Consider the following 26,583-nt stretch of genomic DNA (forward strand, 5'->3'; position numbering starts at 1 on the left):
CGCTGGGTCTCGCTGCCTCCGCTGCAGCAGGCAGCAGCAGCTCGCCGCGCTGTGCCGCGTCACGCAGGCAGCGGAAGAGGAAGAGAAGAAGACGCAGGCCACAGCCTCCTCTCAGGACTCAGTTAGTCGCTGCTGCCGCTGAGCTGCAGTGTTTCTGAGCGGCTATGATTGACAGAGTCAGCAGAGGTTTACACGGGCATGTCCGCGCACCCGCTCGGTTGTTATCGTAACCGACAGATTTGCAGCATGGCGAGTGAAGAAAGAGTCCCGAGCTGTCGCCTGTCTGACAGAGGAAGAAGAGCCCCGTGTGTCGGATTATTCAGGATTCTATTTATTGCTTTTATCCACGCGACGCGGGCGAATAAACAAGGTTTGTAACTTAGCTGGCGACGTCCGCATTAGCTAGCGCTAACTTCCGCAGGCATTTTCCACCAAGTGTCGGTTGAGGTTACCTCAACGGGTCAACTTTATCACAGCTTGTCCGCTACCTCGCTAACATTAACTCCAGCCCTGCCAAATTAATTTCACTATTAGCATAATTTCATTAAAGGCTGGGGTGGGCTGACATTGCGTTGCGTTAGTTAGCTCTATGTGGCCTTTAACGTTACAGTGAACGCTAGCTTCGTGTGTAGCTTGTTGTCATGTCATTTTATCCCGTCCATATATGGCTAAGTTGGGCTAACACTGCCTAGCAAACAAAACAGCACAGGGCAGAGACGGGGGAAGAGCAGCTTTAGCACAGTGGCTAATACTAATGTTAGCTTGGATCTGTGTGATGTTAATGCATGCAAATGAAGAGATGTCGAAATAGAGAACCTTACTGAGAACTGTGTGGCACACAGCCCACCTAACATTACTTCCTCATGCTGGCGTCAGTGGAGGAAATGTTTGAAACCGTCAGATGACAGTTATTTGTAAACGTGGCTCAGCGATATGATTTGACCCTTCCTTGGCTCCAGCTTGGTACCGACCAACCGTGTGTTATTTATCCAGTGTGACCGAGGCGTCCAGCTGTCACATCCAGTGTACCCGTCGTTAGTGGGCAGCTGCAGTCCACGTCCGAGAAAAGCTGTGGCAACTTTAAAAACGTGCCTGGTGTCTTTAAAGGTCCAGTGTGTGCGATTCAGGTGAAAGGGATCTACTGGCAGAAAATGAATACAAAATAATCCCAGTGCTGTTTTCACTAAATTGTTTCATATAAATTGTACAAATTGTTTTTTTCTTTCCCCTAGACCGGGCCGTTTATACTTAAATACTTTATATTTACATCGGGAGCAGGTCCTCTGTGGAGGCCGCCATGTTATTTCTACAGTAGTCCAAACGAGACAAACGAAATATCTTTGGAGCCACAGGCTCTCTCTCATGTTTGGAAGGGGAGGGTGAGGTCAGGGGTATTCAGCTGCAACTTCACCACTAGATGAAGTCACAAAATCCTACGCACTGAACCTTTAAGTCGTTTACACTGGTTTCCTGAAACTTGCACCACAGTCCAATTTTGTCATCCATCCGCCAACATCAACACTGACAATACCACAGAAACTACCAAGCCCCAGTCAGGGTTTAACTAGATCACTCATAATCAGGCTTCACTATTTCAAATATGTGCAGATTTACTCGGGTCCATGCCAAGAGAAGTGACACATGGAAGAGATGATTAAATCTCACATTTCCTTTCAGTTTGTCCAATTTTAGTGTCCCTGCATCGACAACATTTGTTAAAGCCGTTTTTTACGTTAGTAATGTTTTTTATGAATAGTGGTTGTACACAGTTTATTTTGAGATGCATTGTTTTCCATTTACACTCTATTCTCATAATTTTCAAGGTAATGAAGCTTGTATGATGATGCCACTCTTATGATTTGTTTGTGTTTGCCTTGATGCAAATACTGTGCAACAATGGAAGTATTCATTCAAAGTGATGTAAAAGTAAAGTTTTGCTTGTGTGAGCTTGCATCAAGTGCTCTGGTCTAGTTTAAGTTCCATCACACCTTTTTTTTTTGTCTTGTATGGTTCACTGTATGTACATTAGAATTTTTTTTCTCTGCATATGTACACTAAAGAGTAGAGAAACATATAAAATTGCAAATGCAAATTTATTCTAAAAAAGCGAAAGCTAATTCATGGCAGAAGAGGTCTAACGTGTTCTTTGTCGGATGCATATCTGAGAAACAAGCAGGGGGGCATTAATGGTGTGGAAAGCTTCTCAGCAAAGAGAAAGCATAATAAATGATAAGTAGTATGTTTTGTTTTAGAGTTTGTAGATTCATACTCAGAGAAACATCCGGTCCTGTAAGTCCTGGTGATGATAATGTCATTACTGCCTTTTTAATACAGCTTAATAATACTTGGATGTACTGACTTGAGCTCCTCCTTTCTATGAGAGACAATTTGAGCCAAGCCTTTTACACAAAAAAGCCTGATTGACTGAGACCGTGTGATGTCTGGAAATAGATGTGTATGTTATGTGTTCATTGTGGAAGTTTTGGAACAGCCACACTTCTACACTATGTGTAGCAGCTAACTCTTGTCTGCACTGTAAGTACAAGGGATTAAAGTTCAAGCCGAGAGTTATCTTGACCAGTATATTACTCTGTAGTTCAGGAAGATATGATGACTGCAAACATACGACCTTCCCTTTTGAGATTTGGGAGGAGTTTTTTTTATTATTCATTTTACCTGACAATAAAATATATTAGAATTTCTTCACACTTTTTCTGTACTATTTGAACTATTGCCTGCTTCTATCCAACCTGATTTCTGATATTGTACCATCTAAAATAGGTGTCTGTTTTTGCAATGCAAAACGCTTCAAACAAATGAACAGCATCATTTTATAAAAATATATTTGTAAAATGCTTATGTAAAATACTATACACTCAAATTATCAACAAATGGTTATTTTTCAATGATGATAAAGGTTGAGAAACTGAAAAGATTTTCCCTTGTGTTTTTTTACAGCATTCATTCAGTCAGACACAATTCTAGAAGTTCTACATTTTGGGGAAGGAAGCCTTTTACAGGTAAGTTAACTCACTCAAAGATACTTTTCCCCCTCTTATTGTTTCCAGTAAAGTGTGTACTATTCTCACGTAAATGTCAAACATTACAGAACAAAAATTCGGTCATTTACTTGATGTTCAAATTGCAATTTGCCAGCCCTCGTGTCACTCACGTTTAAACAATAACTTTCTGTATTTCTCGGTTTTTACAGGCAGAATCTGACATTGATTTTAGTTTATATCATCAACAAAGGTACGTTTTCATTTTTCATTTAGAAATACCTTCCACTCTTGCAGCCTGTTCAGATGTTTGTGTTTAAGTGTCACGTGTCTTAGATAGGGTGTAGTCAGGTAGACAGGTGCTGTTGTTATTCATCTTCAATGTACCTGCGCTGTACCCGAAAAGCATATATACGGTTGGCATTTTCAGTATAGCCTGAGGAATTGTTGACCTGAGCTGACACTAACAAAAAGTGCTGGCTATAGAAGCACTCTATGTATGAATGTGTGTGTGAATGGGTGAATGGAAAACTGTAGTGTTAAGCGCTTTGAGTGGTCTTCAAGACTAGAAAAGCGCTATATAAATACAACCATTTACCATTTACATGGCAAAACAATAGTAGTACACTTTATTATTTTCCCATCTTTAACAACAAGAGAAGTAGCAAATATTGTACTGTAACAAATTGGTAAATGCATTATCAGTTATCATGGTCATATGAACAAACACAAACAGTTATTTTGTCAAGCCTAATCAACCAAAGTAGGAATTTCAGAATGTCTGGTTTGCAGCAAAGTATCAGTTAACACCCAAAAATAAGAACTTGAGCATCAAGACAAGACTGCATCTACTCTGAAACATGTGCTGTTAGTGATGGCAGACATCAGGGAAACTATTCAGTTTGTTTCACCTGTGGTCCAGTCAGACCAGCAATTGTCCTGCTACAGCTAAGTGGAGCATAACAGGCTAACGCAGGCTAACTGGACAAGGCTGAGAGTAGAGCAGACAGGCAGATGGTTGTTGTTTGTTTGAGTACTGCCTCACCTCATGTACTGACAAGTGTTCATGGTTAGGTCATGTTACCTCCCAGTCAAGATTGCTTCAGTGCCTCTAATGCAGACACCAACACGTCGGAGAGGATAGTTCTTCAGTGAAGTTATTGTCTGCTTTTTATTGTCAGTCTCAGACAAACATCAGAAAAGACATTTATATGTGTCTTTATAAAATAAACCTTTCTCATCATATTTTATAGCCTCCACATGTCATAAGCCCTCCTCTTACCTCTTTAATTTTTCACATGTGTTTTGTCTGGGTGCAACATACAGCAAACCTTTACTATTTAAACAGTACAACGTTCTGAACCATAAAAGGGTTATCTTGCCCAGGCATTGCATGACCACTCCCTCGAGTTAGGGGGGAGGTATTTTGCAGTTTGACTGTGTTGTGTGAGACTTTTTAACCGTTCAATTTCCTCATTTTGTGTGTCATGTTTGAGATTCCTTTTTTGTTAATTATGTCCTCTGTATTGCTCAATATGCTCCTCTTTTATGACACTCTTTTCAACACCCTTGTCACTTCCACAGAAATGCTTTCACATCACTTGTTTCATGTACTAGTTGTCTTAATGTTACCCTGACACTGGACATATGCAGATCCTGAGGCCAAGAGGCACTGCCCTCCCCATGATCTCCTCGGCTACTCCAATTACACTCTGACATTCAACACATTAGCTCTGAAGCAGCGAGCAAAAGGCTGCATAGAATTCACAGCCAGGATCCATCTGAATCCTTAATCCCACAAGAATTTTGGTAGTAGTTATATAAATGAGAAACGGGACAGCAAGCTGTAGATGACAGATTATCCCAGAGGAACTCTGCATGGCCGGGGATTCGGTTTGGATTGCTGTGCACCTCAGGGGATGGAAATCCACCCCATCTATTGCGAGCTCCACCATTGTCTCCCCCTGTACATGTTAGGCTTGGTAGTAAATAGGTGAAATTGATCCCTGCTAAATTGTGTGACTCTAGGGTGATGTTAGAGTAATTACTTGTGAGTGAAGTAGAAAGGGATGATTTTGGGAACATTTGCATTTATTCTTGTGCAAAAATAAATTGGAGAATTGAACATTTCATATCTTTTGTAATTTCCATAAATAGTTTTGCTATATTCTGGGTAAAAAGAATACACATGACATAAAGGTGTTTGCTTTTCTACCATAAAATGAGTCAAAGCCCAGCTATGCACCACACCTAAATTGGCGATGAACTCCTCTTTTCAGGGGAGATTTTTTTAAGGCTCTCATTACACAGTTGTGTTTCATCAAAGAGGAGTTGACTCTCTTGTGCCTTGTTTAATGTATGATACACCTGTTGTTGAACAGGTTTGGTGAGTTATGCCTGTGTGCTACAACTAGGCGAGAGCAACCGATGCTCAAAAGTTGTTGCCTTTGTGTGAGGGAGACAGCTCTCTAAAGGTGACAAGAAGAGATGCAGCTTTTACCCCACCTGTAATTTCTGTTAATGGATTTTCACAGAGGTTTTACATATGGAAAAAGTGGACCGCAGTCAGGAGTGGTCCAATGACTAGCTTTGTAGAAAAAAAGGCCAGGATGCAGACTGTGGTGTCTGCTTGTGTTTAAAACGCACACAACCATGGATAGTATTTTTCCTAGCTTGCTGCTGCTGTCATGTGTTCCTGTCTTTTTCAGCACGTCCCCGCACCGCGGGAACTGCCGACCTATACGATTTGAACCTCCAATGTTGGATTTTCATGAACAGTGAGTGTGCCTTTGTTATCTACATGATTTGACTATTTTGTGTCTGCGTCATCCGTGCTTTGATATCAGTTCTCATTATGTGACACACTCTGCTGCTCTTAATAATTTTCAAGTTGATTTTATTGAGATCAAGAGATTATACTGAAGGTTTATATGCAGGGAATGTTTTTCTTAAATATAATTGAAAGCATAATTGTATTATTACTAAACAACATTTCCCAGTTCGACAGTTGACAGACTGCTGTCATGTCCGTCAGGGCAGCTGGATATGATCCATATAAATAAAACTTTTGAGTTACTCTGGAGCGACGGACCTTAGCTGGTCAATAATAAATAGAAGACAGGAAGTATTTGAGCCATCTATGGAATGCAGTCGAACACATTTTTTGTAGAACTTGCTTCACCTTGCTCTACTTATTAGCACACATTCCACTCGTGACAGTAGGTGCACACCCATGTAGTATGTCCCTGCCTGAAGTGCAGCCTACAGTACATTTGCAGGGAGCAGAGTGCAAAAAATTCAGTAGCATTTAGAGAGGCTTGGGCACAAGTAAGGAACCAAGCTGCTGACAGCAACAACAATAAACGAGCCACTTATCAGTTGTGAAGGTTTGAAGCACATGAAAATGAAACCTTGTAAAATTCTTCTTACCCTGTCACCAATTCACCAAAGATGGCAGGATTTGAATTAGCCTGGTCAATATAACAGCCCATTAACAGAAGCTCAACTTCAGATGCAATGTAAAAGATGTTAAGATGACAATGTGCTGAGGGAACCACACGCTTCTTTATCCACTTTGTTGAAAATACAGGTGATATTTCAGCATTTATTTAATTGAGTCAGAAGTAACATATCACTGTGAAAATGAATTGGCTTTTATTTTCAAGCCAGTTATTCATCATGCTTCTCTATTTGCAGTAGGGAAGTTTGTAAAAACTCCCCAAGTTCCAAGTCCCTTCGTATTTTCACACCACATTGAAATGAAAGCAACCATTGGCAGCAGCGCAAAGTACAATATCTGCAGCTGATGGGTTATAACATGCAAAACCACCACTGTGGTCCTTTTTAAATCAAATGCAGAATTTACAGATAGTCGTTAAGAGGAACATCGAGTTTGTCATGAATCACAATTGTTGAGTGGCCCCACAGGGATTTTGAAAAACTTTGTATAGCAACCTTTATGACGCACATAACCCTACTGGTCCCTCTTGACATTTTCTTCCTTACTTCCTCTTTTCTGCTATGTTAGAAAATATCTCATGTATTTGACTTTTTAATATTTAACTTTAATCTCAGTTTTGATCTTAATGTAAACGTTCATATTTCATGCGTGAAAATGTTATTATTGTCTGTTAATATCAGATATCCAACATGGTTCCTCTTTGATTCATTTCTTTAAATGCACTGCTGTTTTTGTTGCTCTTACAAATGTTTTTTTACCCTCCTTTACAGGCCGGTTGGAATGCCAAAAATGGAGAAAGTTTATTTACATAATCCTAGCTCAGAAGAAATTAGTTTGATATCAATATCAGCAACAACAGCACATTTCCATGCATCCTTTTTCCAGAATAGGGTAAGTATAAATAATTTTAAAACGTACTTTTTAAAATGATTTTTGTCACCAGCTAAATTGTCAAATCTTGTCCAAGAAAGAAAAACAGTTCCACATGGCATGTGTTAATGGCACCATGTTATTGAATCATCATGCTTCATAAGACATTTTAAACATTAATTAATAAATGGTATATTCATTGTAAACTAACTACAGGTCAAGACACACAGTGCATCCTGCTCCTCAGGCAGTGTTTTCTTGTTTTTATTTGCTTTAAACTAGAGTAACCTCAAGTAGTCTGGGATCTCCTTCATTTATGAACAACAAACAAGTAATCAGCTGCATTTAGACACTTACAATAATGTGGGGAGTTCTGATGTAAATCACATGAGCCACTTAAACATGTGACCACACCAATGAACTCAAGATGAGTTAGTGCTAAAACAGTGAACTAGGAAAAGTAAACAACAATAATATCAAGGGATGTCAAGCATGTAAGTGCTATTAAAGTATAAATTGCGTAAATTGCCATTTAACACGCAGGATGCAGTGTCTCAATAGGGTGAGTCCAAAATAACTCCATAGGAAGGACCATATTTCAGGATTCATTGAGGGGAAGGCCCCAGTACATAGAACTTGGCTTTTTACTAATTTGTTGTTTGCGGTTATCTGATACTTTTTCAAAATATAGTTTCTCATGTAGACATATTTGAAAATAAATCATGTTTTCTGTGCTGCATGTGAAGACTCCCTTTACAGAAAAAGCCTGTTCTGTCACGGAAAAAATAGCATACGTGTTTAAGTGAGGCAAGGACATTGTGTCGTTTTGACCAATACATTCCCCAAGAAGTTGTAATACGGGACATGTGTGCGGTATTCTTTTTCCACATATTTATATACACATGTAAAACTAGGACATTTGGAGAAGCATCCTAATTTGCCATTCACCCATTCACAGACACATTGCAACTGTGGAAACTGACAAACTGTACACCAAGAGAGGAAAAATCATACTGAGGGGAAAACTAAATCAGAAATGTCACTATGAAGAAATGTGTTCATTCTTTCTTACAAAATGTGTTCAATGTAAAAATAAATTAAACTGCAGGACACAGAGTCTAGTTCAAAAAGACATCAAGTGGAAAATAAGTCAGTGCAGTTCGGAGGATAACAACAAAAGGTCTCTAGTCCTCTGTCATGGGATGTGTCTGTATAAAGGCTTTGTATATTAGTGTGGACAAGATCACATTTCCAGCAAAACCTTTTAGTTGCAATTTTTCATGGAAGATAAAATGCTGCTTATCTGATTTGCCTTCAGTTATTTCACTGCAACCAGAGCAATACGTTTTAAGGAGCAGAGTGAAGAGTAAGGATTTCCGATATAAGCATCACTAGCTTGTTGAGCACAATGAGAAAGTTTTAATGCCTCTTGGGTTTTGTAACCCATGTACGCGTTGATGTGTAGAACTAAAGCAACGAAAAATGTTTTGAAGCGCATTGAATCCTGGTAGAGGTTTGGCAGGGGAAAATCCACCTTTTGGAACCGGGATAAACTCTTTGTCGGCCGCATTAGAGAGAGCCTTTGAAATGGGACAGCCTAGTTGTGCTGCTTTGACGCAATCAGTCTTCAAATGCAGTGTCTGAAGATTGCAGCCCCTGAATTGAGACATAGCTTATATGACATTTCTCAAATTAAACCTGTTGTTGATATGTATGTTTCACGAAAATGAAGATCCCTGACTGACCCCACTGAGTTTATAAACTAACAGCGTCATGTTACAGTTTTTGCCCAATAAGAATTCTGAGAGAAATACTTTTATCTTTTTACTTCAGCATTTCCAAGTCTTAATCTACTGAGCAGTGAGTTTCTCGCGCTGAAGTAGATGTGTTTCAAGGTTTTCTTAATTCCACCGGCCTCTCGCTCCTTTCACTATCTGCATGTTTGACACTGAATATTTTGTAACAGGGAAGATGACGCAGAAAGATTTGTTCTGTTACATCGGTGGACAACATGTAGATGTGATGGAGGACAGGAGGCCTTAGGTTGTTGTGTTGTGTATATACCAAGATCGAATAAGATTCTCCCTTTTTTCTGTAGCTTGTTCATGTTGGTATGAATTGGCAGGAAAGAATTCAGAGGTATCTCCAGCAAAAACTCTAGAACAGACACCACTTGCTACGACAGTCACCACGGAAATGCTAAAGTTAGAGTGTAGCTGTTATGTTTTCCTAGCAGTGACCTTTTAGGTCAGGTGTTGTGGATGAGTGTTAAGATCTTTGTGCTTATTAGCCAAGTTGTTCTGGGGTCAGTACATGTGTGAGTTACTCTAAGAAGCCATAATCTGCTCTTTGTTAAAAAATGTTTAACCATATTTTATTTTGGTCTGTGTGTGTGTCATCTGTTCTCTCAACAGATAATTCCACCAGGAGGGAACACATCATTTGATGTGGTGTTTCTCGCTCGAGTGGTTGGGAATGTTGAAAACACTTTATTTATTAATACATCACATCATGGAGTGTTTACATACCAGGTACAGACTTGAATTTGCATTTTTTGAAGAATTTTTTTATTTTTTATTATCATAAGTGTTACTAACATATCCTTTTCTTTCCTTCTCTGTCTGGAAGGTTTTTGGGGTCGGCATCCCAAACCCCTACAGACTGCGGCCCTTCATTGGGGCTCGAGTCCCAGTAAACAGCAGCTTTTCACCTCTAATACACATCCACAACCCATACAGTGAACCACTGCAGGTAACCTGGAGAAATGAGACTCCCTGATGGTTATATTTGCATCTGTTTGAGTTATTGTTATATACAGTTAGATTGATTTGCCTTGTCTGGGTGTGTGGCTTTTCCCTGCTCTGCTCCAGGTTGTTGAGATGTACTCCAGTGGTGGGGATCTACATCTGGAGCTTCCCACGGGTCAACAAGGAGGCACTGGAAAACTATGGGTGAGTTTCATGTCACAGCTTCCTGTTGTTTATCCTTCCTGAGCTTTTGATTTGAAGACAATAGCTGGTGACAGACAGTGGAGACCAGGTCACCCATGCTGATCTTCTGTCTTCAGGAGATTCCTCCTTTTGAGACAAAGGGGGTGATGAGAGCAAGCTTCTCATCGAGAGATGCAGACAACCACACGGCTTTCATCAGAATCAAAACCAATGCCCCCAACGAGGACCAGTTCATCATCCTGCCTGTTGAGGTGGAGGTCACGTCAGGTGTGTTTTACTTACAGGACATTGGGCCTCATTCACCAACCGTTCTTAAAGGGATTGTTCACTGAAAAATGAAAATTCACTCATTATCTCCTCACCACTATGCCGATGGAGGGGTGGGTGAAGTGTTTGAGTCCACACAACACTTTTGGAGTCTCAGGGGTAAACAGCGTTGCAGCCAAATCCAATACAATTGAAGTAAATGGTGATCAATTCTTCGGACGTAATAAAAACATAAAATGCCTCCATATTGCTCCTGCTGTGTCATCAAGTGCCCTTAAACCCCGACATTCAAATTCTACTTGAAACAAGGTCATTACACCATGTTTTTAGCCTAAATGTCTGCTGTAATCCAGGCGTGAATGCGGCTCCAGAAAACTTAAAAAGCATCTCTTAGAAAACTATTTAAGAAAAAATTTATATTTGTATTGGTGAATGAGGCACATTGTCTTTAACTCTGTTACATTTTATCTGTATTTCAGCTTTGATATTTTATTTTTGTTCACTCCCTGCAGCCCCTGGTATATACTCCTCCACAGAGATGCTTGACTTTGGTACACTGCGTTCACAAGGTACAGAAAAAGCTACATTTTGCAGTTTTCAATAACATAGTGTTTTCTCGACTTCCTTTGCTGATTATCTTTTCCCATTTGCATTTTATTACAGATCGTCCAAAACTGCTGAATCTACACCTATTAAATTCAGGAACAAAAGATGTTCCAATCACAGTAGGTTTCCTTGGAAAACTTAAAAAATCCATTAGTTAAATTGTTATCTGACCTCATGCGGCTCACTCCTTTCATTATAATTTACAGAGTGTACGCACAACACCATCAAATGAAGCAGTCACAGTGGATTTCAAAGCAGTCACGCTAAAAGCCGGAGAGAGCAGATATACCAAAGTAGCGAGTATTAGTTTTGATGGTAAGTTTTGTGTTTGTTTAAGTACTTATAATTGACATTTACTCTCCTCAAATGTATGTGTGGTTAAGTATCTTGAATCATACATATTGTAAATCATGTGTGTTCATTCTTCCATCACCTTCTTGTGAATTCAGTATCATAGGAACATCCCTTGGCCATAACTCCTGAATTAATATAGTAATTATGGTAAAAATGTGCTTACTACTTATTAAATTCACTCAAAGTCTTTCCTCCACATAAGTTTGTCCTAACACAAATGTCAATTTGACTTGTTGGTGTAGGCTTACAAACTCAAGGCGGTGATTCTAGATGTTTTATGAAGTTTTTTGCTTTTCTTTTTTGTGTGGAATTTTGACAAAGTTACACCTACCATACGCTTTTTCCATTGCCACCCTCTTGTAACTATACAACACGATTTGTACACACAGGAATACAAATGTCTTAAGGAAGTGCAATGACATGCACATTTGCCATTGAACCCAGTCTCTTAACAATGATCCTTTGAACATTCAGTTTCCTCTTCACCGATCATCAGAATCAGAAAAATCATCTCAGTCAAGAGGAAGTTTTGTGTGTAAAGATTTATTTGTATCAACATCCTTTAAAATTCTTCTGGTTTATTCATATGAAATCAGAAACATCTAGAGTCACTGTCTTTTCTTTTTCAGCGAAGTTTGACATTGTCCTTACTCCAGCAGTTTCTTTCACTTTTGGTTTAGTCTCGCACGACTTCCTCTTGTAGGGCCTCGTATCCTTTTGCAGCTCACTTATCAACTCTATTTATCATGTGTTTCTATTGCAGCCTCAAAAGCGAGAAGACCATATCAGTTCTCTGGTAAAATAACCGTTAAAGCAAAAGAAAAGAGCTACTCCAAGCTTGAAATCCCATACCAGGTCGAGGTTTTAGAAGGGTGAGTGATTTTGTGGCTGTAGATGGAGACTGGGTGCCTTTATGTATTATGCTGCATAGGAGAAAACATGGTATGTCATCTCTTCTTGCAGCTACTTGGGCTTTGACCACACAGCGACATTGTTCCACATCAGGGACAGTCCTGTAGACCCGGTGGACAGACCCATTTTCCTCACAAATGCCTTCAACTTTGCAATTCGGATACACAACGTGTCCCTGCCCGAAGAGGCCAAAACCATGTTTAATGTGAGTGCCAGTAGAATGATTTAACGGAAGTCATTCTGATTATATAGATAACTATACATGTGTGTAGAGAGGAAAATGACATCACCTCCTCTTTCTATTTTAGGTGCAGAACTTCAGTGCACCTATCCTCATCCCCCAACATGAGTCACGGTACATCTTCTCCCTCCTCTTCCGGCCGGTCCGACCATCTATTCACATAGACAGCAACATCCTGCTCATCACAAACGCATCAAAGTTTCACCTGCCTGTCCGGGCTTACACAGGCTTCTTGGAGGTACACACTGACCGCTGATGCAGTGAAGTGCAGTTTTAAGACTAGCTGACCATAGCAGGTAGAAAGGTTGGAACTAGTTTTTCTAGGCTGATTATTTTATCATAACATGGCAACCACTGAGATCTACTGGTTTTAACTGCTGCCTCATGTAGGTATGTGGAATAATCTGAATTACCTTCTCAATATATTCAAAATAGATAAGTACATTTAGTTTTGATAAGACTGGCTGTGGATATCTCACTAGCTTTTACCTGATATAGCACTCTTGCTCTAGCAGTGTAGCTGGCTGTTACAGTTTAGTGGGACTATAATGAGTGCAGCCTGGGCAGCAGTGTGTGTATTTATTATATTATATATTCTCCAAATTTATGGCCTTATATTATCTAGTATTACACATACCAAGAGTTCAAATTCAGGTTTTAACTCAGTTTTGACCCATCATGTAGTTTCTGTGTTTTGTTTGTAGGACAGAGTAAATATCATATTTCTTGGCCAAGATATGTTTGTGTAACATGGTGTTTGTTCTTTGTTACCTGGCATGAACAGCCCCTGGTCCTGCCTCCCAGTCTGAAGGAGAACCACCTGGACTTCGGTGTCCGCAGTGCAACAGATACCAGCAGCATCACATTTGTGGTTGTCAACAGTAATCCTATAGAGGTAAAAAGATGCTGCCACTAATGATCGTCAGGATTTCTAAATTGTTTCTCCTGGAAGAAAAGTCAATTATAAAGGGGGAAAACTCCCTTGGCATGAGCCACAGTTCAGTCATTGTCTTTCCTCTTTATTGCTAAATATGCTGTTCGGTTAAGGTTCTTTCTCTCATGTGAGAACCTGTCTTGCTTTATTTAGTCTTTCTACCTTTAATTTGGAATATGTTGCATGTGAGAGTGACCTTCGTGCAGGTGCCCCCTTATCCATGCCATAGATTAAGACATATTTGTGAAAAAGAACAAATCAAAGTCCCTGTGCAAAAAATACTAGATTGTTTTTCTTTGTCCTTCTCTCTTCATGCTACTGTCCATTCTCCAGCTGGAGATCAAATCCTGGCTGGTTACAGGTGACAGTCTTTCCATGGAGCTGCTGAAGACAGAGAAGGGAAACACAACAGTGGCCCTGAGTCGCCTGAGAGAGCTACAGAACACTTCAGCCTCCCATCACAAAACGGTAAGACCTTTACAGTGTCGCTCCAAAGCTCAGGGACGATTGTCACCAATACAAATGACATGTCCATATTCTTTGACAAGTTAGAAGAAAGAAAACAAGCTACTTTACAGCTAACAGCTTCCTGATGTTGAGAACCTCCTCCAGAGCACCATGAGGTACTTAAGAATTACAAAAAAAAACTAATGTTCAACATTTTCTCTTTGAAAAGGTGATACTAGCATCTGGCTACTATGCAGCATTCAGAGTGACACTGGTGGCCAAGGCACTTGAGGGCACATATGATGGAGCCATACACATAACCACAGATTATGAGGTAGGTAATCACCAGTCAATGTGGTTTTGATGTAATTCTTGTAATACACAACCAGCTCTCAGTCTAATGCTGACGTGAACTATTCTTTTTCTTCAGATATTAACCATCCCAGTGAAAGCTCTCATTGCAGTGGGCACATTGAACAGCTCTCCCAACCACATCATTTTACCACCTTCATTTCCAGTGAGTAACATTAAGCACTAGCAACAGACATTAAAGTGTGAACGTTTCTTTCCGTTAAACACATGAGGGGTAAATCTTTTGGCATGTTTTTTTTTCTCTTTAGGGTAAAGTTGTTCATCAGAGCTTCAGCATTCAGAGCTCTTTTACACAGAAAGTGAGGCTGCAGCAGATCCGCTCCCTGACAGAAGATATACGTTTTTATTACAAACGGCTCCGCAACAACAAAGACGAACTGGAGCCCAGACGTAAATCCAAGGTAGTGACACTTCAAGGAGCCAAATCAGCGATTTAGCCATATTTGTACTAAAAGACATGATCTTATTTAATTTCTTCATCTTTTTTTCCCAGGTGGCAAATATTTATTTTGATGCCAGCTTGCAGTGTGGTGATCACTGTTATGTGGGGCTGCCATTTGTGCTTAAATGTAAGTGTTTTTTGTTATTTTTCTTTTGAGTGTGTGTTACGTTCAAATGTCACATTCAGAGTGGATTTATTTCTCTAAAGGAGGTGGGGTGATTTTTAACATATTTCCTTGTTGGTAATAGTTTTTTTCTCAATGATCCCCCTTTATTTTATATAATGTCAGGATCTGATTTTTATACTGCTTGAAAAGAAACTCTTTCTTTTTTCTGACTGTGACATTGCTTGAAACCAAAAACATTTTTGATTACTGACCTTTGGTTGTGTTCCAAAAAAAAAAATTGTGGAAAAATTGCCTTTTAGATATCTATTTCTTGATCATCACAGGATGGATCCTGTGGCCATTTGACAACCAAATCTTTTCTAACAAAGAATTATAATAATGAAGAAATTAAAAATAAGCTATGGGCGTTGAACCCCAGTCTCTTGAGTGAGAGTTGCACCATATTTTAATTTGTTTTGCTTTAATATGTTTTAGTTTTTGTAGTAAAGCTAACCAAAGTTAAAATTGTAAACAATAATTAAGAACAAAAGTAGAGCTGAGAAACACAGCAGTATGCTAGTGCAAAAAAGGTATTTTTATTTGTTTCACATAGTGAGGAGGATTTTGAAAATGCTAACTTTAATAAACACCAATACTCATCACACAAACAGATCGCGCTCAGTAAACACGAGACGTGAGGCGCACAGCCAGGACTCAGTGTTAAAGTGACCCGAGGATCCATATACATTATCCGACACCACTGATTAATAACTATATACATGATCGTAATCATATCTAAATCATAACCATCCCATCCTGTTTAACGAGCTGGTTAAATATACCCTGTTCTGAATGCTTAATATTTATTCAAGAGCAATTTTTGTCTGCCACAGAGTCCATTTTATTTATTTATTTGGTTGTGTGTGGTTTATATTATTTATCTTATTTTTTTCATAATTATGACAATAATATAATTTATCACAATAATGTCTGGGACAATATATCATCCAACAAAATATGTTGTCATGACAGGCCTACCTGATTATTTTTAATAATGCACAAAGTGAAAGGTTTCCAGATTTAGTTCTCTGAGAATTTCTTTCATATCCAAGCAAAATTGGTATTGTACAGTGAAATCGATATTTAATCAAAAGAGCTAGAATGCCCAAATTCAAGGGTTGGCTTTCAGAGGTGCCAGGCCCTAGTGGTCCTCAGGGAGTTCCTTGTTTACTTGTTTATGAGCAGACCACAAACCTTATGTTTACATAAAAATAAAAAATAAAATTGGTGTTAGCACCATTTAACTTAATTTGTTCTCAGCACTTAAAGCTCCTCTTAAAACACCAATTCACTTTGTGACTAAAAACAGCACATTTCTGTATTTTGTAAATCGTCTCAATATTACGGGCGGTTGTGACTGAAGGGTAGAGCGGTCGTCCTCAACCAGAAGGTCGGCTGGCAGCTCGAACTGATGCTGAGCCCCGAATGGCCCCTGATAGATGTTGAATGCACTAATTGGAAGTGGCTTTGGATAAAAGCGTCAGCTAAATGACATGAAATGTAATGTAATTACCAAACATTTAGCAGTAGAACAGTTGCAATGTGCCTAAATTATGTGTTCGTCCTCCTAAAATTTTCAGTATGGAGCACCAGTGCTACTAGTGGAAATGTTTGTCTGGCTTATTTTGTGATGGTTAAAATATAGAACTATGTGTCAAATTAGCACAGATAATGGTTTCTTCCTCACCTCCTACTCTTATGCAATGGCATCTGAATGGGCCTAAGGAGTCCAAATTAAATGTTAATGTTTTTTTTTCTCCCACAGCTGAGTCTAAGCCTCACGGGATGGCATTACAGGAGGATATATGGGATGCTGACGTAGATTTTCATCAGAAATTGCTCAGACGATGGAAAGAGCTGAAAGAACATACAGGACACAAGTTAGTACAGTAAGGAGTCAGTGATGTTGGGCTTTGGTTTTCAGATTTTACTGTTAAATGACTTGTTCAGCATTGGTTAACCATTTAAAGAATGTCACAAGATGTTTCTTTTCTCACTGAAGGATTGAAGCCATCTTTGAAGTCAACACAGACCTTCAAAAAAATGTGCAAGCTAAAATTACCGCTCACTTGACCTGGCCCTCACTGGTCAACTCCTCACAACGAATTACTTTCCCTCTGACCAACACAAACAGCTCCTCTGTGAGTAGAATCAATCCACCTCTTGATACTACATGTCAAAACACACTCAGGAATTCTTGAAAGTGTTGTTAAAGGTCTGTTTTTGAAACTGAGGTGGGAAATCTGTCTTGTTTCTTTGGAGAACGAGGAGGTGATTCTGCAGAATCCTTCAGACGTCCCCGTCTATGTCCAAGTTCTCCCCTTGGCTCTGTTACCCAATCCCTCAGTGTTTTCTGGAAAACTAGCTGACAGGTGAGAAATCTCCACAAATAACTGCACATTTTTTCTTCTTTATCCTCTCATCTTACCCTGACGAACTTTATTTCCTAGGTTTCCATTAGGAAATTTGTCTAACATCAACATCGACACAAACACGCTTGAGTTCCAGGTGCACAGAAATCAAGTGAGTGCTAGAAGATTGACAGTTGACTTCATTGTTAGACAAGAATTTAGAGAATGAGCTGGTTGGAATAACCACAGTCTTGTTGTAGCTGAGGCAGCACATAGAAGGTGTTTGGCTCTAACAGAACCTCTGTTTGTTTGGCAGACGTCCCTAATAAAGACCAGTTCTGGGTTCGTAGAGGGCTCAACCAGACCCTTTGTGTACAACCTCCTCCTGCTGCCTGGTGAAGTTAAGTCATTCAGTGTGAGATTCACTCCCATCAGCAACCACACTGTCTCCTCTCTCCTCATAGTCAGGTAATGGCCCTTGAGTAACTAACCAAACAGTCCCTAAAGTAAACTGGGGATTATCTTCTAAAGTTGTGTGCTTTTTGTGGGAATGTGTAAAGGAACAATCTGACTGTGATTGACACAATCATACTTCATGGACGAGGTACGACGGAGAGCCTGAAAGTTGCAGGGAAACCTCCGGGACAAGGCAGCTCGCTGAGGTTTAAGATGACTGAGGCCTTTCTCAAAGACTGCACAGAGAGTGAGTTTGTGTTTCTGAGGCTCAGGTCACATTGAACATCGACCTTAGAAAGAATCTGTCAGCACCAGAAAGTCGAGGAATTCACAACAAGATCATAAGTAATCAGTACAAGACACTGTTACTTTTTTGAATTATACTTCTTGCCACCAGAGAAAAGTTTTCTGTATTTTTATCAGTGATCAGTCTTTTTAAACTTAACTTTAATTAGTACACACAGAACCTACGCATATTAGAGGAACATGAGACCCTTTTTCAGGATTTACCTACACCTCATTAGGCATACACTGTATTCTTATGATGTCTCTATATTCTAAAATGTCACTTGGATTGCTGTTGTTAGTATAATGTCCTTTGTTTATACAATACATAAAGTGATACTGGGAGAGTAAGGGCATGTCTAAAACATAGTAGATTGCTGATATACAGATGAAAGAAAAGAATGAACTTCTAAGGAAAGAGGCTGCAACAAAAACAGGAAGTAAAGTCGGCTTATTCAGTTTGCAGTGAGAAAAATAAAGGAAATGCTGCATTTCCTGTTAAAACACAGAATAGTCCCTTCGATAGATATTGCATCAGCTCTGCAGTTAATCATATTTACTCCCATAAAATTATTTAATCAGAATAAAGGAGGAAATACATTTCCACAAGCATCTAAAATAAAAGAAGACTAAATCCAAATACATTTATGACCTTTTGAGTCAACTCATTTTCTCGTTTGCAGCTTTTACTCCATTAATCATTACCCTTTGTTTATTGCAGAGACAAAAGTCAAAGAGCCGAACTTCACTCTCAAAAGAACCTTCAGGGTGGAGAACACAGGTCTGCTCCCGATCACCATCAAATCGGCAGAAATCAATGGACAAGCTTGTGAAGGATATGGATTCAAAGTTCTCAACTGTCAAGAGTTTGCACTTAAGCCAAATGCTTCAAAAGACCTCATCATACTGTAAGTCAACACACTGCCGTGTGTGTGCATGTGCGTGCTCGTGCCTCTCCTCATTCACCCACAAGCTCTATTAATACTTCAGTAAGAGGATGACTTGACTCTCTGTTTCTCTGCAGCCTCTGACTGCTCCCCTCAGGTCTTGTTTTTCACTTTAAGTCCCCCTGTATCAAGGATGGACACATTTACACTCCCTGTTTATTTGTTATCCTTTTACAAATTAGAAGAAATCCCCAAAAAGTAAAAAAATATATATATATATTTTAAATAATAAGAAATATTACCCAAAAAATATTCATCAGCATATTTTTTAAATCAAACTTTACTCAGTGACACCAACACATAGCATATCAATTCTGATGTACTACTCAGTCTGTTTGTCCAAGTTCTGACATTAACAGAAGCTATGTCGAACATTAAATACATGGTGCTAGCTGTAGATGAATATAACGTGACCACCCCCCCACCAAATATTTTGCCACACATCAGTAGTGATCCAGTACATTAACAGTCACGGCTGATTCCAGTCGATGTCCGATGGATTATAGGTGGGGCTTATGAGGAAAAAAAATGCTGTCACACCATCTGTTGCGTCCTATTCATTTCCATGGAACGTGGCAAGACATATTCACTAACTGGGCGGAACTGAACTCTTCTTGTTTGTCTACATTCTTGTTTTTTAAACTCCTGTCACTCCCACCTACTTTAAAAAAAAAAGACCCAACCACTACATTTAGCATGATGTGGTTGGATCTGACTGCAGCTGGATATTGCGCGATATGCAATGATTACTGTTAGTAACAAAGTGCGCTGAAAAACAAAACTCAAGATTTTCCTAATTAAACTCTTTATTTTCATTCAGTTTTAAGAGCAAAAGCAACTCGCAACTTTTTATTAAGTTTCCACTTGTCGTAGAGTTTTCTCACAGCTGACATTTTGACCATTTATAGTCGGAATAACAACTGAAGCCTACAACAACTGCTGGGCTCAATACTGACACACCAAAATGGAATGTTGCCATTACTAATTTTACCTTTAATTGTAACTGTAGTTACCGTCCCAAAATGTCTGCCTGTATTTCTTTCTATTAATAAATACTTGTCCTTTAGCTTATAACTAATAAAAACAACACACAACAACATCTCTCAATCTTTTCTAAACAGGTTTGTTGCAACACACAGCGCACCTCATGAACAATGGAAAACTACACATACTGTACATACAGTCAGTGGTCCTGCTACACACCCTGTTGAACTAGTCCCTTATCGTTATTTTAGAAAACAACTACATGCTAGCTGTTTTCAGATATGAACTCCGGAGAATATCAGGAGATTATCCAGAGTCCAGTGCATGTCTGTAAACAGCTTTACAATACAGTATTTTTCTTTATCAGAGTGAACATCTTACTTCAAACAGGTGAACTCACTTTGTGACTGCACCAACTTATGGGCTTGACACTGTACGTGTTTTGAAAATGACAATATTAGAAAATTATGAGAAAAATGCAGCTCTCCCAGGTTTGTTGCACAGCTCACCTCATAAACAGTGGTTTCACGTTACCCAGTAAAGGACATTTACTGTTTTTGTCTAGACAAATGGTAATTGAGAGCTACACGTACACACAGGCAACAATCACGTTACACACCCTGTTGAACTAGTCCTTTATTGTCATTTTAGAAAATGACTTCATCCTGATGCTCATGATTCATGAATCAGAGATACCTGCCAAACCCTCCAACTAGCCACCACTTATGTAGTTGTTTAATAAGCCACTTTACACTTACTACACCCAGAGATCAATTACCCACCACTTGTGTAGCTGTAATTAATTAGAAGACATTCCCCTCCTTTCCTTACAGGTTTACACCCGACTTCACTTCGTCTCGAGTGATCAGGGAGCTCAAGTTGGTGACATGTGGAGGCTCCGAGTTCGTGTTTGTGCTGAATGCCTCCTTGCCCTACCACATGTTAGCTTCGTGTGCAGAGACCCTGCCCAGACCGAGCTGGGAGCTGGAGCTCTACATCATAGTGTCTCTAATAATGAGGCAAGTGTCCCTCTACATTAACCTGTAACATCAAGACAACTGTTTTTGTTTAGTGAAAACGTTTTTTAACCTGACTAACGGTTCGCACTTGTGTTCGTGTCTCTGCAGTTCCATGTTTCTGTTGGTGATTGCCACAGCCTACCTGGAGGCTCAGAGCATCTGGGAGCCTTTTAAGAGACGAGTTTCTGTGGAATCCAACTCCAGCTTGGAGACTGGGAGACCATTTAATCTCAGGGATATTGTGCAAATTCACAGTGATTCAAAGTAAGTGTAACATGGAGAAGAGAGAGTCACATCTTTGTCAAAAGCTGATCAAGTAACAGGCTTATGAAGCCTAATCATACAATTACTACACAAAGCTCTATATTATCAATGAAATGGTCTAAGATGATCTTGAAAGTATTCAAGATTTTGGACCATTTCATTTAAACTGGAGCTGCTCGAGGTTGTCGGTTGTTAACTCTGAAAAGACTTTAAATAATGTTCTATCAGTCTAACCGACTTTGTGTGTTGAAAGGGCTCCGACACACAGAGAAGTCAATAGTATCTGTGGCTCACAGCCCACAGTTTTAGTTTTGTCTGGTACTGTAACCATAAGTGGGACCTTATCACTGACTACTTTACATGTTAATTCTGAGGTTGTCTGAGAGACTATGCAGTGATTTCACCCACTAAGCACAGCATCTCCTTACATTTGCCTTTTTTCCAGAGACAAACCACAGACTGATAAAAGCTGCACGAGCAAAACTTATGGTGCTGGTTTAAACTTCAAAAACAATCTCAATTTCAATTCTGGTTGTCAACAGATCTACAATATCTCTACAACAAACCTTATTTTTTGTCGTTAGAGCTTTTACATTTTTTATTATTTTCAGTGGATTCTTTGCTCTATAAAACATCAGAAAACTACAAAGATTGTCCATGACAAATATCACATTTTAGAATTTTTAACCATAAAATTTTAAGCTTTTTTACATAAAAAAATTAGTTCAAAGATTATTCAATTATTTTAATAGCTGATCAATCAACGTAATCAATTTATCAATGCAGCTCTTGTCTTTTTGTTCTGGATTGTGAATAGAGGCTCTAGTTGGAAGGTTCAAACTTTTTGGTGTTTTTAAACACAACTTAAAATATAAATTAATATTGTGTAATTAATGCAGGGTGTTAAATCAGCTTTTACACTTAAGTGATGTGACTTTAAAGTTATATAAAAATTAGAGACATGCCAGGAGATCCTCTGCTTGTGGGTCTGAGAGAAAATCAATGACAAAAAGATAAATATCATGTCAAGGGGTTAAAATAAGGTTATTTTGAAGAGGTGACTGCAGAGGGCAGATTCAGCATTTGCAGTGAAATTTAACAGACCTTTCTGTCAACATTCAGATTGAACGATTACAGTGACTCAACCCAGAACTCCAGAGGATTATATGCGTCCAGCAACGGAGCAGCGCGGGTCGGAGGCCGACCGAACAACACTCGCACCCTGTCCGACTCAGACAGCCAAGACAAGAGGTCCAGGATGGGCTTTGGCCGCTCAATTATGCAAGCTACTTCCTCCCAGCTGACCAAAGGAAGCACAACCTCAGGCCAAGAAGGTCCTCCGGCTGCCTGCCAGCTAACCAACCGCAAGGCTCGGGGTGCCAAACAGCTGGACCTCCAGAGTCAAAACTTAGCTGGGTCGTCGTTGCCTCAGCGAGGCCTCTGCGCTGAAGATCCAGAATATGCCAATCTGGTAGGAGCCATGGACAACGACCTCGACCGCCCAGAGCCACTCGGTGCCGAGGCTCTGCAGGAGCAGAGCTCTCAGTCCATACAAAGCAAAGGTACACACACACATTTGTTTCTACCAGTTGATAGTAGAAGGGGCAGGAGGTCTGTGTAATCATTTTCAGGTTTTCAATGTGTGAACTTATGTTGTTTGCAGCGGTGGATTCCAAAGGGAAGCTGCGGGGTAAAACAAAAGCCCAGAGGAAGAAGGAAGAGAAAGAGAAAAAATCAACAGGAAAGACTCAGGGAGATGAGCTTAAAGATAACCTGGCTGACAACGACGACAGCTCCTCCACCACTACAGAGACTTCTAACCCAGATGTGGAGACAAACATCAGAGAGGTCAATTATAATGTCCTAGTCCTACTCAAGGAAACTCTTTCCTCTGCATCCACTAAAGATATGAATGTAATTAAATCTGTGTCTCATTATTTCCTTCAGGAACCAGTGACAAAGAAAGGCAGGACAGTAACCACTGGGAAAGTGAAAGAAGAAATTTCAAATTTCTTAATCAAGCCCAAAACCAAGAAACAAGGAACCACGAAGAAAGAGACCCAAGTTGAAAAATCCAGGTTTGATTTGGATTAAAAGTGGCAGCGATTATTTTTTTGTTTGTTTTTCTGTCCTCATTTTGACAAATAACTATTGTCCTCAGTTCTCTGGAGCTGCCGTATATAACGCCACTGGAGAACAAACAGCGTAAGAGCTTCACAACCAAAGCTCTCCACCCTCTCACCAACATCCCAAAGACAAAACCCCTGCAGAAACAGAGATGTTAGTTTTCTTCTGCTTGAATACTGTCACTTTGCCTTTCGCGGCAATACGAGCTGTGTTTGTGACACAAAAACGTTTGTTTTGGCAGTTGATGGGAAGCTGGATGACGGGCGCCCCTCGTTGCTGGCCAAACTCTTGTCGGGTGGCGGTTCTGTGCCTGAACCTGGCCACAGCAGCAGCTCTGAGGGCGAAAAGGAGTTTGCTTCCCCAGAGTGGGATGTGCCTGTTTCGAAAAACAGCGTCCGTAAGTCAGGACCTCAAACCATCCTGTCGTGTCCAGTGGCCCTGACCCTGTCCGATCTTTTTCTAACACTCGCTGATCTTTGTCCTGTGCCTCACAAGCAGAAGCCGATAGTCTTCAGCAGATCTCCCTCCAGACAATAAACGCTGACCCTTTCCTGAAGAGATCCGCCCCCTGCTCCCCTCCACCGACCTCCCCCAGTTTATTGTCCCGAGGCACCTACAGCAGTGTCCTCAACAGTAACAGGTATCCACACTGTCACTTACACAACCTAACATCACTAATAAATTATGTGCAGAGTTTTTATAAACAGTCTATGGTGCCGAGTGAACGTACAAACATGTATGAAAAGACCCAAAATGAACCTGGAAGTGGACTTAGTGGAGCTGTGCATGGCTCCCTTGGTGTCTGTCCCAGGCCTGGTGGCACTGTGGCCCCAGCACCATGGCAGCAGCTGTGAATGTCTGTCAGTCCAATATGGTTAAATACAAATAATGCTTGTACTACTGCTGTAGTTTATCTGAGGATGTAGAAGAAGACAACTTGGTCCACGGACTGACTATTACAGAGTGCTGTTCACCTGTTTATTCATTTATTAATGTATCTAACGTCCAAATGACACCAAATATGACACTGCACTTCCTCATGGAGATGAACAATTCGAGGGATGTTTTTGGAAGAAGGTAGATTTGTGTTATAAAATTCATCTCCACCCTACAGAGCAGCAACAAACCTGGGTGTTGCAGACAAAGCTTGACAAATGTGTTCAGAGTTCATTCAGTTATAGAGCTGAGTTGTTTTATCTTAATTTTCCCAACTCTTTGAAAAGATTTCATTATTCCAATTAACCGTACTATTTTGGTACAGTTTATTTTTATCGACAGCGAAAACTAATCCAGACATTTTTGCAGCGAGGGATACCAGAAGAAGGCCCCAGGAAATAAACTGTCTCCTGCCACTCCACTGCCAGGCAAAAATGGGAACCCCACTTTCGCTGCTGTAGCTGCTGGTTATGACAAAAGCCCAGGTGAATATGTAACAGTTGGCACTTGAGAGTATGCCTTCTTCTTACGGTGTTCTTTACTTATGAGAGAGAGATAACAATTTACTTGTCTCGTCAGGCGGCTCTGGCCCAGGTAAAACTGACAGCCAAGGAAAGAGTTTGGCACACATGACATCAGTGGAAAGTGACAGCTCTGACAGGTAACGTGAAGAAACAACTTATATATACATCCACACATGACATCAAGACACAATCCCAGCTAAATATATGTATTCGTTCCTCCCACAGTTCTGGATTATGGAGTCCCATTGACACAGCCAACAGTCCAAACTACCATTCTGCCAACTCATTCTCTGCTTTTGGGCCCAACAATTCCTTCAACCTGTCAGGAGGTATTCACAGTGGCCCAAAGGCCGGTTAGGAGCTCAAAGATGAATGGAGAGTAACTGATATACACTGCTACCAGTGTATGCTTGACTGGCTGGATTCAGACTAAACTGTAATGTGTTGATTTGTGTTTAGTTTTCAGTGGAATGAATCTCCCAAAATCTTCTGAGCCTCAGCAAAGCTGGCCCGAGTTCACCCCTGTACCCTCGTCCATCTGGGACATACCAAGCACCGACTCTCTGCACTCCTGGCCCAGCAGCTCCAGCTCACCCACTGCCCCGACTGCAGTAAGATCCCTTATTTAGTGTTGATGCAGCTCACTTATCCACTTCCTGTTCATGCTGCTATTGTGAAGCTCTTCTCTTGTTTTGTTTTTTAGTCACTCCTAGGCAATACCCGCAATCCTTGGTCCACAGCCACGCCCTTCGGCAGCTCCATTTGGTCTACAAGCGCAGATTCAGCCTTGCACCCTTTTACTCCCACTACCAACACAACAACTCTGACTGATCTGGTCAGCAGCTCCGCCCCGTCGCCACCAGCCTCCACTGAGATGAGTCGGACCTACAACCCGTGGAGCATGTGGCGCCCCACCCTGAGCAGACGTAGCTCAGAACCCTGGCCTAGCTCCTCTGACAACGGCAATTAAACAGCACTTGACGGCACTTAACAGAAGCATGTCATGGATTTGATGTACTCTGTACGCTGAATCAAATTCTTTTTTTAATCTGAGAATCCCAGCAGAAAGCAACGTTATTGAAATGCTTGGTAGCCCAGTGCTATAGGTTACCAACCCTGCCATTTAGTTCTCTGCAGTTTTTTTTATTCATTAGGGGCAGAAATGCTATGTTTTATTTGGATTTGTTTTAACAGGTGCCCCTGAAATTAAAAATGTTAATAGCATGGTATGCTAATGCCAGAGCAGACATTTTGTTCATATAGAAATGCTGGTAACGCTGCAGAATCTCTAAAGATCAGTATTAATGTTGGAGCAGACATCTTGTTTTAAACCACATTTTGTTTTCAAAAATCATTTTGCGTCTTATTGGTTTTCTTATAAAGTTCTTGAAAAGTAAAATTTGGATTTTTCTGAATTTAAATCGTTGCACTAGGCTTTAATTTGGCGGCAGAGATCTTTCATAATCTGAAATGTGATTCTTCAGAACAACAACAGCCCTGAAAGCTTCATGAACATTCATGTTCCCCATTTTAAAGTGGCCTCGGCCCTAAAACTGTCAAAGCCTTCTGTAAGAATAAATTAAGTCTGAGGTTTGTATGGTACACCACTTTAAATAAAGGATTTCAGCAAAATAACCAGTTTTTCATATTGTTTATTCCATTAACAAGT

General features: G+C 40.1%; 1 protein-coding gene across 2 annotated transcripts; it reads left to right on the top strand.

Annotated features, from left to right (window-relative positions):
- tmem131 (transmembrane protein 131) lies at positions 1-26,549 on the top strand. Of its 2 annotated transcripts, none has more exons than XM_020081118.2 (41): positions 1-370; positions 2,959-3,020; positions 3,212-3,252; positions 5,708-5,776; positions 7,230-7,350; positions 9,744-9,860; positions 9,958-10,080; positions 10,200-10,280; positions 10,397-10,547; positions 11,060-11,116; positions 11,211-11,272; positions 11,360-11,468; positions 12,271-12,379; positions 12,471-12,624; positions 12,728-12,898; positions 13,445-13,555; positions 13,928-14,062; positions 14,271-14,375; positions 14,472-14,558; positions 14,662-14,814; positions 14,907-14,982; positions 16,787-16,910; positions 17,024-17,162; positions 17,284-17,393; positions 17,472-17,544; positions 17,689-17,840; positions 17,933-18,075; positions 18,835-19,021; positions 20,878-21,063; positions 21,172-21,327; positions 22,450-22,889; positions 22,991-23,175; positions 23,275-23,405; positions 23,489-23,607; positions 23,696-23,851; positions 23,953-24,094; positions 24,760-24,875; positions 24,970-25,051; positions 25,140-25,243; positions 25,374-25,525; positions 25,618-26,549. In XM_020081118.2, the coding sequence occupies exons 1-41, from the start codon at positions 199-201 to the stop codon at positions 25,882-25,884; spliced, it is 5,430 nt and encodes a 1,809-aa protein (XP_019936677.1). In that variant the 5' UTR covers positions 1-198; the 3' UTR covers positions 25,885-26,549. The 2 variants fall into 2 exon arrangements, with proteins under 2 accessions (XP_019936677.1, XP_019936678.1); XM_020081119.2 differs by having other exon boundaries at positions 16,787-16,901.
- The last annotated feature ends 34 nt before the right edge of the window (positions 26,550-26,583 follow it).

Source organism: Paralichthys olivaceus, chromosome 3 (genome assembly GCF_024713975.1).
Source record: "Paralichthys olivaceus isolate ysfri-2021 chromosome 3, ASM2471397v2, whole genome shotgun sequence".
In the NCBI taxonomy this organism is placed as follows: Eukaryota; Metazoa; Chordata; class Actinopteri; order Pleuronectiformes; family Paralichthyidae; genus Paralichthys; species Paralichthys olivaceus.